General features: G+C 45.9%; 1 protein-coding gene across 6 annotated transcripts in view; it reads right to left on the bottom strand.

Moving 5' to 3' along the window:
- The window catches only part of NRP2 (neuropilin 2), a 123617-nt gene that overhangs the window by 41044 nt on the left and 64917 nt on the right, over positions 1–17656 (bottom strand). For all 6 annotated transcript variants that reach the window (XM_005306054.5, XM_005306052.5, XM_005306053.5 and 3 more), the window contains exons 10-12: positions 16293–16437; positions 10774–10890; positions 8282–8434 (exon numbers count right to left, since the gene is read on the bottom strand). In XM_005306054.5, the coding sequence (XP_005306111.1) occupies positions 8282–8434; positions 10774–10890; positions 16293–16437 (415 nt within the window). The remainder of the gene's footprint in view (positions 1–8281; positions 8435–10773; positions 10891–16292; positions 16438–17656) is intronic.

Genomic DNA, 17656 nt, shown 5'->3' with positions numbered 1-17656 from the left:
GAAGATGCAAGAGATAAACAAGTGGAGGAAGCAAAGAGAACAAGCTGTACTTCACGCATAAGCAGTGATAAGATATAATCAGTCGCCAAGGTCTCCAGAATTCAAATTCTCTTTCTGTAATTCACCGCCAGTCTTTTCAAAAGAAAAACAAAACCAACCAACCAAACAAAAAAATATCCTCAAAAGAAAAAAACAAACAGCAACAGTATAATTATCTTGAAGTTAAAACTGCTTCCCAGGCAAGTCACCCAGTCATGAATAAAAAACACCACTTGGATTTCTGAGTTTTTAGCACTTTCTGAAAATGGAGTATATTTGACTGTATCCTCATCCTCCATGTGTTGCTTGACTTCTTAGACTTTGATCCTGCCATGAGATCCTTGTGTCCCTGGAGAGATCCAGTCAAGTCAACGGGGCGCTGTCTGGTACCAGGGGCTGTCTGGTGGATCCAATTGCTGAACTGGTGCCTTGAACTGTAAGCTGTTTGGGGTAGGGATGTCTTCCTATGCGTTTGTACAGCACCTAGCACAATGGGGGCCTCGATCCTAAATGTGGCCTCTGTATACCTAGCTTCCCAAAGCTAGAGTCAATCCTCATTTAGGCATCTAAATAAAAGTGGCCTCATCGAGTGAGGTGCTGAGCAACCCTAGCTCCCACTGAAGGTCTTGAAGATGGTCAAAGGCTCTGAAAAAAGCAGGAGGTTGCACAAATTACATAGTTGAAGAAAACATGGCACCGGCACCTTGCTTTGTGCACATGCACACATTGATCTGGCTGTGCATCACGCCACCGCTGGGCCAGGAAAACATCCTGGGCTAAATCCAGCCCTGGAGAAAATATGTTGACTTCAGTAGAATTGTGTCTACTTATATAGCAGGGCTGATTTGACCTGTTAACTCTTCCCATTTCCAGCAGTATGTGTAATCAAAGAATCTTCTGAAATGCTGCCAAAAACAATCCAATATCGCCTCAACACAACCTCTTTCAGAGATGTAGTAGCCTGCTGAAACTCTAAGTTCCCTGTGTTTATAAGGACTGTTGGCTGATCTCTTTTTGGAGTGATAAAGTGCTGCCTTGACCTATTTGAACAATACCAAGTAGTATGATTCACAGGTGTGCTCATTCTTTGGGCAATTCCACCAACTGCTCCCCTGCAGCGGACAGCGGGTTTTGTTGGGATGTGTTTTTGTGCTTTATAATGCAGTTTAGAGAGACTAGTTGAGCAAAGGCAGACATTACTTGCTATGCCATTTGAACATGAAGCTAGAGGGTCATTCTAATGGCTGGAGGGACCTTAATGAAAAGCCTTGTGAACATGCTGAGACCAACTAAACAAGGCCACCGCAGAGCTAATTGCTGACTCAGCATGTCTGAGCCTTGCTGTTCCAGTCGTTGATATTTTTGACACAGTTAATGGAAGGCTTGCAGCGCAGAGAAGACACCTGAAAGAAAATCTCTTGTGTTGCTAAAACATTTGAAGAAAGACTATACAGATTTGATCAATCCTTTCAGGATCAAAAAATGCATTTCAGCCACTTCCCTGGATCTTTGATTCAAAGCATCTGTTCTTGCTAATGACACAGTCGATAAGGCTCCCACAGACCTGGGATCAGAGGTTCAAAAGGCCAGCGCGCAGGACAAATATGTTCAGGCATGTTAGCCTACTGCTGTTTCTGCAATCGGTCCTTCTGTCACTTCCCATGGAGATTTATGGATGCATCTGGATTTAGTAGAGCAAGAGCAGCGTGAACATGCAACCGTCACCGACCAGACAACAGCATAATCAATTATATGTGCACCTTAGTGAGCCCCAGATCAATCAGAAGACTGATCCTCCAAACAAACCATCTGGAAATCCAAACAAACCATCTGGCCAACACACACTTCTTTTGGCTAGCACCTTCCCCTCCTACTAGCGAGCCATCTGAGAGAGTATTAGGTGCAGCAGGAGATGAAGTCTCACAGCTCAGGTCATGCTTAAATCATGAGTTGGTACAGCAGTTTATCTCACAAGGTCAATCTATCTGTACTTGGTTCCTGAATACACAACAATTGGCTCCCAAGAAAAACAGATACAATGACTGGTCACAGCAGCACATCTGGCGGTGTTCCAACAGAACACATTGGGTCGGATATAGACAATCAATTACCACAATTCTCAGTCAAAGGTCATAGAGTTTCCTCTTCACTGGACATTGTTGACTTACAACTGCTACTCTTATGCAGGATCTTTGCATTCACCTAGACCTCTTTCACAAGTCACTGCACTGATCATTATTACCAAGCTAATTCCTCTGGGACTTTCAGTGAAAGCACCGCACCTCACCAACACCTGCCTCATATTGGCTAAAGCAAATACATTCTCCCACTCCTTTAGGTCTTCATGTCCTGCTGCTAGCTGCAGAGCTTTGTTGTCTGTGATTTCCATCACTAGGTCATATTCACAACTACCACGTCCATCTGTATCTATGTATCTATAGCTAGCTCCTGCTCTTCCAAGCTTGCAGTAAATGGTCCAGTGGACGGGGCACTGATCTGAGGTTCAATTCCGAGCTATGCTACTGACCTGCTGTGTGACCCTGTACTTAGCTCTCCATCTGTGAAATCCTCCCCTACCTCACAGGGGTGTTGGTATGCTAAAAATTCATACTGATTGTGGGGTTCTCCAATATGGTGATGAGGGCCATATGAATTCTGGTGGTGGGTGCTCAGTCCCTCAGACGCTCAAGTAGTAGTTAGAGCCAGATGTTTATGATAAATGTTCTCAGTATTTGTATGAGGATCACCTACAAACCAATGGAAACGGCGCACTTTTGTATGAATTGGATGTGCATGTGCCCAGGCTCCCACACATCGATCTGTGTGCCTACACACTTTTATGCATGCACAACGAAAGCCATCAACCCACAAATAAAGGCATGCCATACACAATCCGGGCATCCGTTTTTGTTGACCCATGTTGGGCACTCACACGTTTCAAAACCTGGCCCTGGGAGTCACTCGCCATTGAGCCATTTTCATGAATCCATGGGGCGAGCCAGTCCACTACCTAACATTTTAAAAAATCCTCTTTGCTTTCCAAAGAATACTCCCGCCCAGTTTTACAGGCAATATGTGGGTGTTTGTACGTGGAGCCAAACACCAGCAAAGGAATGCAAACGTCCATGTATATGCCACAAAAGGAAGACTGGCCTCTGTGTATAAGCCTAGGGCCAAGTACTACCGTCACTGAAGTTAACGGGAGTTCTGCCAGGCCTTCAGGGACAGAGTGTGGACACAGCACTGGCTGTGCTGCAGTGCAGGAGGGTAAGGGCCATAAGGACTCCCTTTCTCCCTGGCTCAGGCTACCTGCATCACAGGGGGAAGGGAGGGGCCAAAGAACCGCCATTGCCGGGCTGCTGCTCTCCCTCTTGTGCATGGGTGTGGGGAGTGGCTTGAGCAGCTTAGTTGGTGCACCAGGTGAAGGGATCAGCACCAGGTGTAGGGCTGGGAGCAAGGGAAGAATCAGCAATCACACTGTAACTCACTATGTGGTTCGGGGTCTGTTCTTGGGGCGGTGCAGCTTACCTCCTTCTTAGCTGGGGTATTGGCAAAGCTCGCAAGGATCAAGGTCTATTCACGGAAGTTAGGACTGGACGGCTCACTCGGCTCCAACTGAATCAATGGCAAAACTCCCACTGACTTCAAAGCGATGGGGCTTGGCCTCAAAGGGTTAAACTGTGTCACCCTTAGTGACACTGAGCAGGACGTAACACTGCAAATACTGCCCCGAACCTCACTGGGACCTGTCCTGGCTTTTATTGATTCAGTGGGGCAGGATTGGGGTCCGAGTGCCTAAATTCTCATGGACTGCGATAAAAAATTAGCCCTTAAAAACTCCAGAGGAATAACACAAGGATGGTAAAAGGGTCACTAGCAGCTTTAGTATGGCCCAATATTTGTGTTATTTTTACAAAATGAGCTCTTGCAAAACCTCAGAGCAATGCAAACATTTCCCCATTGGAAATATTTTTAAACAAATAAACCTTCCCCTGCTGGGTCTGCAACCCAAGTACGGCAGCACTTCTGCCCCCCAAAGTGAAGCAGGCTACAGACCAAAAAACACAGTGAAATTCTCTCCATTGATTTCATGGCTCAGTCTCAGAGAAAGTACAACAATAGGGGGAAAGATACATTGTAAAATTTTAGTTTTGTAGAGTCACAGGTGTGGTTAGCAATGGTGGATTCATACAGGTGCTTATTTCCCATACGTAGATCTGAAAAACCTTTGCTCACTTGGCTAGATAGGAGTGGACGTATAAGGGAGGGACGATGCAGTCCCAGGATTTCTAAACTGACAGTGTTCTTGTAACATCTTCTAATCATTTCCTTAACAACCGTAAAAAAGTCTAAACATCCGTGGTCCAGATTCTCAGCTGGCGTATTCCGCTGATGGCAATGGAACAAGACCGATTTATACCAGTTGGAAATATGATGCCCAGTGTCTTTTCAGACTCCTGGCAGTCAGTGAAGATGATGACTTTGGCAGGGCTCGTCAGCACCTATCCGTCTCAAGACACTCAGCTTAACAACTGGAATAAGTGGGTTTATCTTCAGGTCTCTCAGGCCTGGATCCTGCTCCGCTGACACCAATGGGCGTTTTGCCATTGACTTCCGGGGGAGTAGGACCAGAACCTCATTGAAACCTGATCTTGTTGCAAATTGTGATAAATTCCATCAAGGCAGCTAACGGGGGAAATCTGGGAAGCATGTGAAAATCCATAGAGAAAAAACTGCAATCCCTCTTCGGGGCACGACTGTGGAAGAAACTGGGTTCCTTTGCCCCACAAAAAGGCAAATAGCAGCTGGAGTAAGAACAGGCTTCTGCTGAGTTGAGCAGCTTGGCTCCACTTTCACCAGTAGGGATAGCTGAATTTGTCATAGGAGGTTTTAAGGAATGAAATAGAGACAATCCATGTCGCTAAAAGCACAAGGAACATGGTGCTGATAAAAGAAACTCCAAGGTGCCTGTGAGAGTATCTTGGAAATAAAACTAGTGGAATGAAAGCAGAGGATGTCTTGGCAGTCTCGAGGAGCCATTACCCATGCTAAAGAAGAGAAATAATTGTGAGCACACACACACACAATGAAATGGGAAGATATCTAAGGAATCTGAGCCTGTTTTTCGACAGACTTTAAATGCCTTTCAGATGATATTTCGGCACGGCCACTTCCTCCTTCCCATGCTCACTCAGCCAGGGCCCCTCCTTCTAATTTAATTTTTTTGTTTTGCCATCTGAAGAAGAAACAGAAACACATTCCAAATACCTCTTAAAGGCACAGTGCATTTCTTTCTATCATGGGAGAGCCAAACGTTCCAGGTCAGCACCTTAAAATTTAAGGATCTCCAACAACTTTGAACCCCTCATTAGCATGTGCCCTGCCCCTAAACTAAGCACAGCTGCTCTCCTTCACCCAACTGCTCACCCTTTGTAGGAGCAGGGGTTCAGAAGGAAAGACCACCCTGAACAGAAAGGACTTTTCATCCTTTCTTGCCTGGTATCTGACGATGAGTTTTATAAGTAGAAGCAAAATGCCGGAGGGGGTGACTAGAAAACCATCAGAGGAATGAAGGAGTCTGAACTAACAATATAGCTATTCTGCTCCCAGTCAGCAGGCTACAAGAGGCTCTTTTTAACATTACAGGTCTCTTTTTAAAGCTGGAAAAAGCAAATAGTTGTTTCCCTTTGTGTTGTGTTTTCCTTCCTAATTTCTTAAAGTGGGAACAAAGTTAGACCCAATGGTCCTTTTTTGTATACATCCCTTTATATTTCTTCAATGCAGTGAAAAGCTAGACACGCTCACAGCCAGCCAGGCTCATACATGATCGTGTCTGACTTTCTTCTCAAAACAACAGGGTGTAACTGAGCAACGTGGCAGGGCCAGCTGTGATTCTAAAGCCACTAGCTCTTCTCACGGACTCGGCGCTTCAGGTGAGAGTGGCGGCAGAGGGAGGAGAAGGGGCCAGCACCACTTTGGGGAGCCAGCTCGCCTTTCAGCAGCCTTTGTCGTCATGAAGCATTCCAGGCTCAGAAAGAGACCTAGGCTCTATTCGAAGCTCTGCCACTGATCTGCTGTGTGATCTTGGGCAAATCACTTCCTCCCTCGATGCCTCTGTTTCCTCCCTGTCTGTCCTGTCTGTTTAGACTGTAAGCTCTTCAGGGCAGGGACTCTCTTGTCCTATGTGTCTGTAAAGGATCTAGCACAATGGGGCCCCAAAGTGCGTGGGGGACTCTAGGCGCTACTGTAGAGACAACACCCACCTTGTCTCTCTAATATCCTGGGACCAACCTGGCCACCGCTACACTCTAGCTGCCACTGTAATGCAAACAACAACTACTCAGAGAAATCTCTCTGTGGTGGCCAGCTGCAAAGCTCACTAAATCAACGGAAAGACTCCCACTGGCTTCACTGGGCTGGGGAACAGGCCCTAAGGACTAGAGGGACCTGCAATTCAGAAGTAGCAGAGAAAAAGAGAGGCAGGGTAAGAAACTGAAGGACAGAGGAAGAAAACTCCACTAATGTTGCAGACACACAGAGAAGGCCATATCCTCTGCAGGAGCATCACTCATCCCAGATTGTCCCTAAACAAACACACACGAGTCTTTTAAGGAAAAAAAGGGCAATTAATTGTAGGAAGACTCGGGGGAGAGGAAATGAAATGAAAAATTGAGTCTGAGTTATAAAAATAAGTAATTTTTTTTCCTACTTGCAGGAGGCTTATTACATTAATTAAACATTATTACAGCGAATGAGATGGGGAGGGTTATTAAGCCTGGGACTGGCGGTAAGTGTTCTCTCCTGTTGCCTGAGGCCCCAGTGATCTTCAGATATTAATCTTCTCAAGCACTCAAAGGCTGAAGAGATAAACACTCAAAATATGAAAATGTGTTTCTCCGTTTTTCACACTGTAACCTGTGTCAAGCCAAAGAATCTGTCAGATGTCCAGAGAGCCTGTGCTTAATACAGCGCTGATGGGGGTTGTAAGAGATCTGGGCGCCCCATTGATCAATGGGAAAAAGTGTGCGTGTGTGTGTGTATAAGTAAAAGTGTGTGTGCACGCATGTGTGTGTTTAAGAGTGAGGTGTCTGTAGAGGTGTAGTGGACTCTCATCGGTCAATGTATTTCATATATATATATGCATTCCTCTTTGGCTTTGCCTGCCAGGTGCTCCCTATGCTGCCTTCTAGTTGGCTGTTAGAACTGTCACTCTGGCCAGTGCCTCTGTCATGTGGCTGACAGGTTGAATGTTTTGGTTTCAACACTCAAATCTATTGGTAAGAGCTAATGGGAGGGGTCAACTCGATCCATCAAATCCTCATGCTCTTTAGATACAGGCATTAAAGTCCTTGTGCCTCCATGTGGCATCTGGAACGGAAGCAAAGCTGGGTGAAATATTCATCTGAACCTCAGGCTGACTCAATGGGACCCTTGAATTTCCTGCACAAAACTCAGTCCATGTTCATCAAAATTAAGTGAACATAGGTTCAAGTTATTTGGAAGCTGGTGAACCTGCTTTGTACCCCCAACAACACCTCAGGTAAGAAGATGGCACAGGTCTCAGGGCTGGTTCCAAGATACAGGGATAGGGAACTTCTGCCTCCAAGCAAACTTGCAGGGGTTGTCTCATTCCAATCTCTGCAAACAAATCTTAGCAAAACTCTCTTCAGCTAAGCCCTGCAAGGCTCACTCAGCTCTAGTTAGAACACCAAATCCTCTGTTCCCACAACACAGGCCTATGCCGGAACGGATCAAGAGTAAAACTTAAGCAGAATTTTGTGTATCTTTAGGTCCTGGCGAGTTCAATCCCGACAGATGACTTAAGTCTATCCCATGCAACCACAGGGTGCAGAATAGCTGAAGTCAAGCTCTGTCCAGCCATGGACTTATTATGATGTGTGTGCCCATAGCAAGAAGGGAAACACACGGTGGGGAGTACTGATGGGTCCCCGTGAGGAAACTGGATCAGGATTTTGATGCAAGTCCAAACTTCCCTATATGGGGTGGGGGAGGAGATTCAGCACCAGGCTGCTTGGTTCAAGCCCATCTCTAGTGGAGAGTTAGTGTAATTCAGTGACATGGTTATCGGACCACAAAGCTGAATATCCGAAGAATTAACAAAGGAAAACATCCACTTCTCCAGAATCTCTACCACTGTTAAGCAGCGTTGCAATAATCTTTTCCATGGAGAAAATGCCATAGCCTTTCCCCCTTTCCCCTTATAATGTATGAAATGGCTTACCAGGTAAGGACCCGGTGCTTGGTCCTGAATTGCTGAACCAGGTGCTTCTAGAATGGAAAGACCACGTATAATCTGTTTCAGGGTCATTAGACCAACCACACAGGTCTTCAGGGAGGTCAAAGTTGCAATTGAATCCTACAGGAAGCTGGGCATCTTATAAAAGGAACATAACAAAATAAAATTTGATTAAAGAACAACCTGCAATAGAAGGATACTATTTAAAAACTAAAATAGCTGGCAAGTCATAAATACTGAAGAAACCATGAAATCTCTCTCTCACGGATGCTTTCAACCTATCTCATGTTTCGACAGCTCTGAGGATCAGCCTTAAATTCTGCATCATCAAAATGCTCACATCAAGTCCTTCAGCTAATCCACCAAACTAAGCAAATATAAATGCAGGCACCAAATGCTTCCAGGCTCTAATCAGCACCTTCTCTTCATCCCCTGGAGTGGCCAAATATTAAATTCCTTCTTAAATGTCAGAGACGAATGTTTCCCAAGTGCCCTTGTGGTGCAGTGTAGTTCCACTCTGGCTCCAAAAAAGGAAGAATCTCAAGTGCCTCAAAAGCCCAGCTATCGAGTGACAGATCTAAGCATTCGTGCCAGAAGAGAACAGGATGCCTGGAATTATGAATGGTCACCCCTGGGTCACTATCCACTAATGAAAATGCTACCTATGCAGCTATGGGGCAGCAGTGGTCTAGTGGAATAATCCGGAAGAGAGCTAGGTTCTATTCCCAGCTCCACCACTGACTCACTTTGTGACCCTGAGCAAGTCACTTAACCTCTCAGTTTTCCCATCTATAAAATGAGGACAATGCTTGCCTACCTTTGCATAGTGCTTTGAAACCTCTGGACAGATTTCATTCTCAGCTCAAAGCATTATTATATGAAGTGAACAGAGCCCTCAGTAGCAGAACTTTGGACAGGGATAGCTCTTGGGCCACAGGGGCGGGTGTCAGAGGAGGCTTGAAGTTCAGGCCATGTCTAACACCGTGTGGCAAGCCAATGTGTGACTCTACAGCATGCCAGCTTGCTGTGCAGTAACATCCTGTATGGACACTGCTATAGCACAATGAACGGCCCGGAGGAGGCTTAGTCTCGGAGAGAAGAGGCTGCAATGCCATCTGAGCAGGGCAGTCACTGCATGAAGGCTAGAGAAGGGACTTAGGTTCTAAAGCAGCACGCTGAGAATGTCAGAGGATACGCTCCTGACTGGGAAGCACCAGTGGAGGGGCCAAATATAGCAAAGGCTTGTTTGTAGCTTTCCTGAACAAAGAGGAAATTTTACATCATCACGCCCCCAAAGTTAATGACAGTCAGCAAGAGCTCAGTGACCCAGGCAATAGCCATCAGGTGAACACTACGGTGCAGTGGAAAGAGCCATTCCCTACCCAGTCCCAGGTTAGAATAAAGCAGTGTGGACCTGGCTCCTTTTATTACAACCTAATCTAGCTCCCCAGGGAGAAGGACTCTTTCTGTTGAAGTCTCATAAATCTGATGGTCCAGAGAAATATGCCTCATTGCTTGTGAAGTTGGAGGATGAAAATCACAGCAAAATATGAAGGGGACCATCTTGGGTACTGGCTCTACACGTTAAAACGTATCACCAGGGTAGAAAGTACGTCTCACACTGCACTGCATGGCACTCCTGATTTCTGTGGCTTTAACGAAAAATGGCATCCTGAATTCCAAAGTCACTCCACTGGACGTCAGAGGAGTTCAACAGGTGTAACACTGGTGCAGCGAGGATCAGGCCCTTTGTGCTGCGGCTCACATTTCTAGAACTGAATCATTATGAACGGTGTGAAATAGTTTCAAGATCTCATTAGGTTCCCCTTTTATGTTTCCATCCAGGCCTTAAAGCTGATGGGTCAAAACACTGGCAGAAATCTCACCTGGAAGCCTCTTCTGATGCAATTTCTAGTCAAAGTTTGCCAAATCATGAGGTCTGAATAAATGTCCATGCTGTAGGGTACTTATCCAAACCCTCAACTCTAAGGGTCAAACTCTGCTTCCAATTACAACGGAGTAAGCCCATTGAATTCAGTGGAGTCAATGCCCTACATATTTATGGTGCTTATGTGGTCCCTTTAACATAGTATATGAGCATCCCACAACCTTTAATGCTTTTATCCTCTCAACACGTGTTTGAGGTAGGGCAGTGCTACTATCCCCATGTTACAGATGGGAAACTGAGGCATGGAGAGACCACAGGGAATCCGTGGTAGAGCAGGGAATTGAACCCAAATCGCCCAAGTCCCAGGCTAGTGTCCTTACCACTGTATTATCCTTCCTTTCTCCCTCACTGTATTATCCTTCCCTGGTATAACAGATCAGACTTTGACCCTGAGTCTTATGAGTACTATCATTCTACAGGTTTCCAGGACTGAGTCCCACTGGGTAGGAGCCAATGGAAAGACAAGAGTGTTCACTTAACTGTTAACCAATCAATTACTGCGCTAAGGGTGCCTGGGTCTGGTACGTACCATCACCTTCTCCACAGCCATCACCACACTCTGTTGTCTCCTCATCAGTAGGGAATGGAGACGTGGTCTCCTCACTCTTCAAGGTGGGCTTCAGTGTCTCTGAAGTGGGCTTTACATCTGCATAAAGACAATGAAGGAGAACAGGTGATAATGAGCCTCATCCTCAGAGAGCCCAACAGAGGAAACCAAACAGAACTCTTCTTTCTGAATCTTATCATGAGAGGGCAAGAAAGCAGCAATAATTTCCAACATGCTACAAATGTCAGCATGGCTTGAATCACTTGTGAGGCTTCTTTTACACCCGAAGTGGAAATACGGAATTCTCTGAGCTGTGGACCCTGTAGGATAAAGATCGCCTTTAAACCGACAGGCTGTTTTTTTACTATGTATGTATATACTAGCTCTAGCAGGTTTGTTGTTACGCTGGATAACAGAGATCCCAGGCAGCACATTCCTTTCTTTCATAAAGACATAACTACATAAAAACATATTCCCACCAATTGTGCCAGTTTTATAAAAACAAGTCACTCAACACCACAAATGATGTAACCACAAATGGACCCAGAGAATCCCTAGCACGCTCTGGCTCAAAGCAGAAAGCATCTGGTTTCATGCTCCATCTTCCTGACGATTTAAAGTGGCTCTGTCCTATTTCCCTCTCCTCCATATAGACTCTGGGAACCTACCTAAAAGCAGGTGGCAAGGAAATTTAAGCAAGAAGATATTAAGACCAATGGTACATGACATTAAGTTCCATCTTCCTCTCTGTTTACATGGGGAGTAGAGCAGTCAGCAGAGTCCAGCATTCTTCCCAGTTTTAAAAAGGTTTCTTTGCTCTATTACATGTGAATAGGATTCTTTATCGGCACCCTTCAGGATATTATTTAATAAAGCCAGCAGCTGAAGGAAATGGCTAAATACATTGAATATTTTCCATACACTGCTTCCCAGCTTCTGTGATTGAACATATTGCACATAAACTCTTGGGTTCCTTTTTTCCTTTCAGCTGCCTTTTATTCATGGTAAAATACTGAACAACCTCAAAGCCTCCTAATATTTAAGTCCAAATTTGTTACTACCCCATAAAACTGCAAAATGTTACCGAGAAGCAAATTGCAAGCAGCAAGGCACAAAAACGGTCATTAAAAAAAAAACCAAAAAACCATCAGCTGAAGGCAACACGTCAAAAGCTGCAAGTTACTTCCACTCGGTATGTGTTTTTGTTGTTGCTGTTCTTGGGCTTTGAGATTTATAGTAGGAATGTGACAATGGGAAAGGACCTTGAAAGGCAAAGTACTATATGCAGTCCAGATGCTCGGCTGCTGTCAATTGGTATCGTTCCACTGCCCAGCACTGTGTACCCTGAGAATCAGTGACTATGGTGGAGCATGACAAGATGGTGAGACGAGATAATGAAAATCGTAGGGCCAACGTGGGGTGTGAAATGGAAAGTGAGAAGGAGAAGGTTTCTCTTCCACTGGGCAGTGTCCGTGCGGCGAGAGGTACCTGCTGATCATGGTGCAAATTTGTTGGGCAACTGAAACCAGATGTGTGGAACTTCAAAGGAGAGAAGAGCAATCACAAGCTCATGTTCATCAATCTCCAGTCTTCAGAGGAAAAATGTTAGCACGTCTTTGATATGAGCCAGTTGCTGACCGGTCACTTCAGCTTTTTTTTAGCTACCTGCCAACAACCCATTTTTGACCCTAGTTGCTATTAGTTACCTGTTTGAATCGATAAAGTCACTAGATATTGATAGAAACAGTGGCAGTTGGGCAGGGTCCACTCTACAATGTGTAACCCTATTTGAAAACATTTTCAATCGTTGTGTTTTAACCACGCTCCTGACCTTGTTCCCAAGCAAGTGCTACAGCCTTGGGCTTCACAGCCAGACTTAAGCACAGCTCGGTAACATGTTTGGGTCTCACCTACTGAACAGAGCCATGTCTTAAGGCTCAGCTACACGAACGAGTAGGTTGCAGCAAGCTGGGGGAGGGGGGGTGAATCTACCCCACGCTACCTTGCTGCAGACTAACCATGTGCACCCTGCTGACAGCTGTTAGAGCGCTTTGATCTAGTCCTCTTTGAAATAGGACTAGCTCCAAGGATCAGCAGAGTGCACATGGATAGCCAGACCGAGGCAGGGTAGTGCAGCGTGGATTCACACCCCAGCTTCTCACACTCTAATTGTTTGTGTAGACAAGCCGTTAGTCACACCGAGGGATTGCCTCATTGTAACTGGTTGGGTTTTGTAGTTTACATGAAACCCCAGGTACTCTCCACTCCCCAGATCGCTTGAAAAAGCAACTGTAACAAGGTTTGCTCCCACACTTCCAGAATTACAAACCATGCTACCGTTACAGCGATGAATTCTTGTAAATAAATTAAGTTAAGCGCATTTGTGGCCAGCAGTTTTTCCTTTTAAAAGTTGCAAACTACAAAGGACTACACAGTCATGTTGGGAAATGATGGTCAAGGACACTACTTGGAAAAACTGTGCTTGACGAGCCTTTTTTAACAAGGTTGTTGCTAGCACAAGTTCAAAGCTCACTGTGGACAGAGCCATGCAGGTGAACTTACACAAAAAGCAGAAAGGATTGAGACAGCTGCACTGTAGAGTATGGTCTGGATTCTTTGCTGCAACAGAGTGAGCTGTGGGGGAAGGTGGGAGATACATCATGGAGTCAATTCTCTGCCTGGCTTAGCACAGGTTAGAGTAGCCTGGGGGCTGCTCTAAGCTACACTAGCTGGCAATGGTCCCCAAGGGACTGTCTGTCATCTGGGGATAGCAGAAAGCTGCAGAGGGAAGGAGGCATAGAAGCTTGCTCTGCTGACTCTACACCCATTGTTGACTCCTCCGTGCTAGGGGAGGTCTCAACCGGGATTGCACCAGTTCCTGTTCCCTTGGCACTGCCAGAGCAGCACACAAGTGATGGAGCAGAGGAGAAAATCTGGCCCAGAATGAGTACATCTTCAGCTACTCTAAGGCCTGTTCTCTCTTTTCTGGGTATAAACTGTGGCTGTCTGAGCCTGCTATCTTGACGGACACACCAGGGATTGGAGCAGGGATCTCCCTAGTTAAAAGCAAGAATCTCTACAGCTTGCCTCAAAGAGCCAGGCTCTAGCTGGATGCTGTAACAGACTCACATCCACTGTGGATCAGGCACAGAGGGCGACACGCAACACATGCTGACCTGGGGGTTACATCTAAAAAATTTGTACACACAAAATGAATCGCCAGAGCATGTCTGAGTATGTGGATGTCTAAGTACTAGGGTGACCAGACAGCAAATGTGAAAAATCAGGACAGGGAGTGGGGGGTAACAGGCGCCTATATAAGACAAAGCCCTGAATATCGGGACTGTCCCTGTAAATTCGGGACATCTGGTCACCTTACTAAATATATAACAGGCAAAGACAAAAGTACTCAGATCTGCCTCCACAATTCAACTGAGGGTGCAATTTACACCTGCCAAAAGGGAGGTTGCTCTGCTGAAAACCTGCCGCAGGCTACGAATCAATGTTTTCAAAATGTCATAGATCTTAAGGCCAGAAGGGACCATTATGACTATGTGGTTTGACCACTGCATATCACAGGCCATAAAACTTCAGCATGAGGTGTCCACATCAAGCCTGGAATTTCAGTTTGTCCTATTACTTATCTTTTAGAAAGATATCCTGTCTTGATTGAAAGTTAAATAATTTAGGGTGAGACCCTGGCCCCACTGAACTCAATGGGACCTTTTGCCATTGATTTCTATGGAGGCAAGATTTCACCCTTACTGGTTTTTGTTTTGTTTTATAATTTGCTGGTAAATGATCGTAACATATTTTGTATACATAATAGAAGAAAGAGGTAGTAAAAATCCAGCAAAAGGCTAGCAGTGGGCTATACGTCATTTAAGCTTCTTGGAGCAGGAATTCTTACAAGAAAATGCCTTATACAGATGTTGTTTTACATGGAAATCATACCTCTTTATCACTGACATCTGGAGACCAGATCCAGATTTAAACAGATCATTGTATTATTTAGAAAAACCCAAAAAACACAGGGATATTCCTCTAGCCCAAAGGGACAGCATCAAGCTGAATTTGCTTTTTTTTTTGGTCTTTTCAAATATGGACCAAGATGGACCATTTCACACTGCGACTCAGAGGACCAAATTTAGTTCTGGTGTAAATGGGCACAACTCCCCATGACCTCTGTGAATTTGTTCTGCAGTTTTCATGGGCCATACCTCTGCATTCAAGGCAAGAGCAGCTGCTCCAGTTATGAAAATGAGGTGGATAAACTTTTGGTTCCCTGATCCTAGAACAGGGGTGGGCAAACTTTTTGGCCCAAGGGCCACATTGGTGTTGCAAAACTGTATGGAGGGCTGGGTAGGGAAGGCTGTGCCTCCCCAAACAGCCTGGCCTCCGCCCCCTATCCGCCCCCTCCCACTTCCTGCCCCCTGACTGCCCCCCTCAGAACCTCCGACCCATCCAACCCCTCCTGCTCCTTGTCCCCTGACTGCCCCCTCCTGGGACCCCTGCCCCTAACCACCCCTTGGGACCCCACCCCCTATCCAACCCCCCCTGTTCCCTGTCCCCTGACTGCCCCCGGGGACCCCCTGCCCCTTATCCATCCCGCCCCGCCCCCTTACCATGCTGCTCAGAGCAGCAGGAGCTCGCAGCCTCGCCACCCAGCTGGAGCCAGCCCCGCCGCCCGTGCTGCCCGGCAGGAGCAGCAGGCCAGAGCACTGGTGGCGCGGGGGAGAGGAAGGGGCTAACCTCCCCGGCCGGGAGCTCAGGGGCCAGGCAAGACAGTCCCACGGGCCGGATGTGGCCCACCTCTGTCCTAGAAGTTCTAGAACTGTCTCAAGATGCATCAGCATCAGGATTTCTGTGGTACTCCACGGCAGAGAAAAAATTCCTTAGCAGAGATCTAGCAGACAGGACACTGGGCTGGGAATCAAGTCACCATGGCTCTATTCCTGCCTCTGGCAATGACCTGCTCTGTGACCTTGTATAGTCACTCTGCACCTTGCTGTATCTCCTGTATCTTCAGGAGAGAGACTGTTTCTTTCTACATGTCTGTACAATGACTAGCACAAGGCCTTGATCTTGGTTAGGGCCTCTAAACATATGTGTAGTATAATTATTAACATTAAAAATGGGAAATGATCGCCCTTTAGATAGTAAATGAGAATCAGAGACAGGCCTGCGCCCAAACCCCACATCTGAATCCTGCAAAACTTTGGGATAGCTTGAATCTGGGTCCAAACTTTGCAACGAGATCTGGTCTCAAGCGGAGCACCAAATCTGACCACATTTTAGTATGGAAAAGTTTGGATTTGGATCATGCTCTAAATTGTAGCTTCACAGCTCAGGTTTACCTCTGCTGAGGTTGCAGAATTAGAACACCACCTCCTGTGGGAATGTAGGGAGACAGAAATAACTATATCCCACCTACTTTATTATTTCAAGAAATAGTACCATGTCCTACTGACCAGGTATAGAAATGAAAGCAAGGTTCATACCTGTCCAATCGCAGCCCAACACCTCCAAACGCATCCCAATCCCTGCTGGAGACCACCGTTCTGGGTGAACCCGGATGTACTGTGCAGGAACGGGATCAAACCTTCGGACTTCAGGGATGTCATAATGCATGTTACCTTCAAAAAGCTGCAAAGAGAGAGAAGCTACTCTATGCATCATGTATATTATCCCCCAACAAACCTGGAACATGAAGCATTCTGGCAAACCAATTACTAGTTCATGTTCATTTGAACCTTTTGTTCCACAGTCCAAAATCACTGTCCATTGTCATAAAGCAAAAGAACTTGAAGCACAGTAGATACAACAAGGTATCTGTAGCAGTAAGCTACAGAAGCATGAGGAGGATTTCCAGACTTGGGGCTATCCTACAGTCCATGCATGTATGACAGATCAGGGACAAAGTATGAAAATGGGGAAGGAAGTGCAGGAAAACAAGAGGCTAAAACAAACTTGTATTAGAAGGCACCTCAGGTTCAGCCTAGATAGCGCAGATCTGGCAATGTCCTTTGTTACCTGAAACAGACAGTTTTGGCTGTACTACTCTGGGTCTTATTTCCAATTTGTAGCTCTGTGAGTGAACATATGCTGTCCCCAACTCAGTCTCAAGAGAACCACAGAGTCTGTTTCTAATGAAACCATACCACATGCCTCGGCCCAAACTTTATATCGCCCATGCCAGATTCCCATCCAAGCTACACGCTGGTGCAAGGCTGGCCTTACTCCACTGGCTTCCAGCATAAATGACATCACATTTTGTCCCTGGCTTTTATAGAGAGGCTATTGTCTGGGATCATTTGAATTCTCATTTTTCCCGTGTCTAAGCAGTGGCTACTGAACAAGCATTGCAGACATCTCCCCTTTCAGTTGCCTGTGTATTGGGATCAAATTTAAGTTTATTGTCGCAGCTAGTCCTGCAAAACTCATTTGTGGGATTGGGATTGTTACAGTGTTGCAAAAAGTTCAACTCTTTCAAGCCTTCAAGATGAGAAACATTCACATACACATGCACGAAGAAGTTCACTAGAATCCAATGACTTAATTCCTTAGAGCAGGGGGATCACAATCATCCTGCCTGTCCCGTAAGTGCTACATCTGGGGGCAGTGGGAGTCCCACGTAGATGGGAAAGGGAGGTTTCAGGATTGTCCCCATAGGCAAAAAGAGATTTGTGGTATAGAAAAGGTGGAGAACATCATGTGTCCTACATCACCTTCTTGTCTCAGAGGGTAAGGGCTGGTCTACACTGGGGGGTAGGGGGGAATCGATCTAAGATACGCAACTTCAGCTACGTGAATAGCGTAGCTGAAGTCGAAGTATCTTAGATCGAATTACCTGGGGTCCACACGG

Source organism: Chrysemys picta, chromosome 11 (genome assembly GCF_011386835.1).
Source record: "Chrysemys picta bellii isolate R12L10 chromosome 11, ASM1138683v2, whole genome shotgun sequence".
Lineage (NCBI taxonomy): Eukaryota > Metazoa > Chordata > Testudines > Emydidae > Chrysemys > Chrysemys picta.
This window is presented reverse-complemented; position numbering and strand designations above follow the sequence as displayed.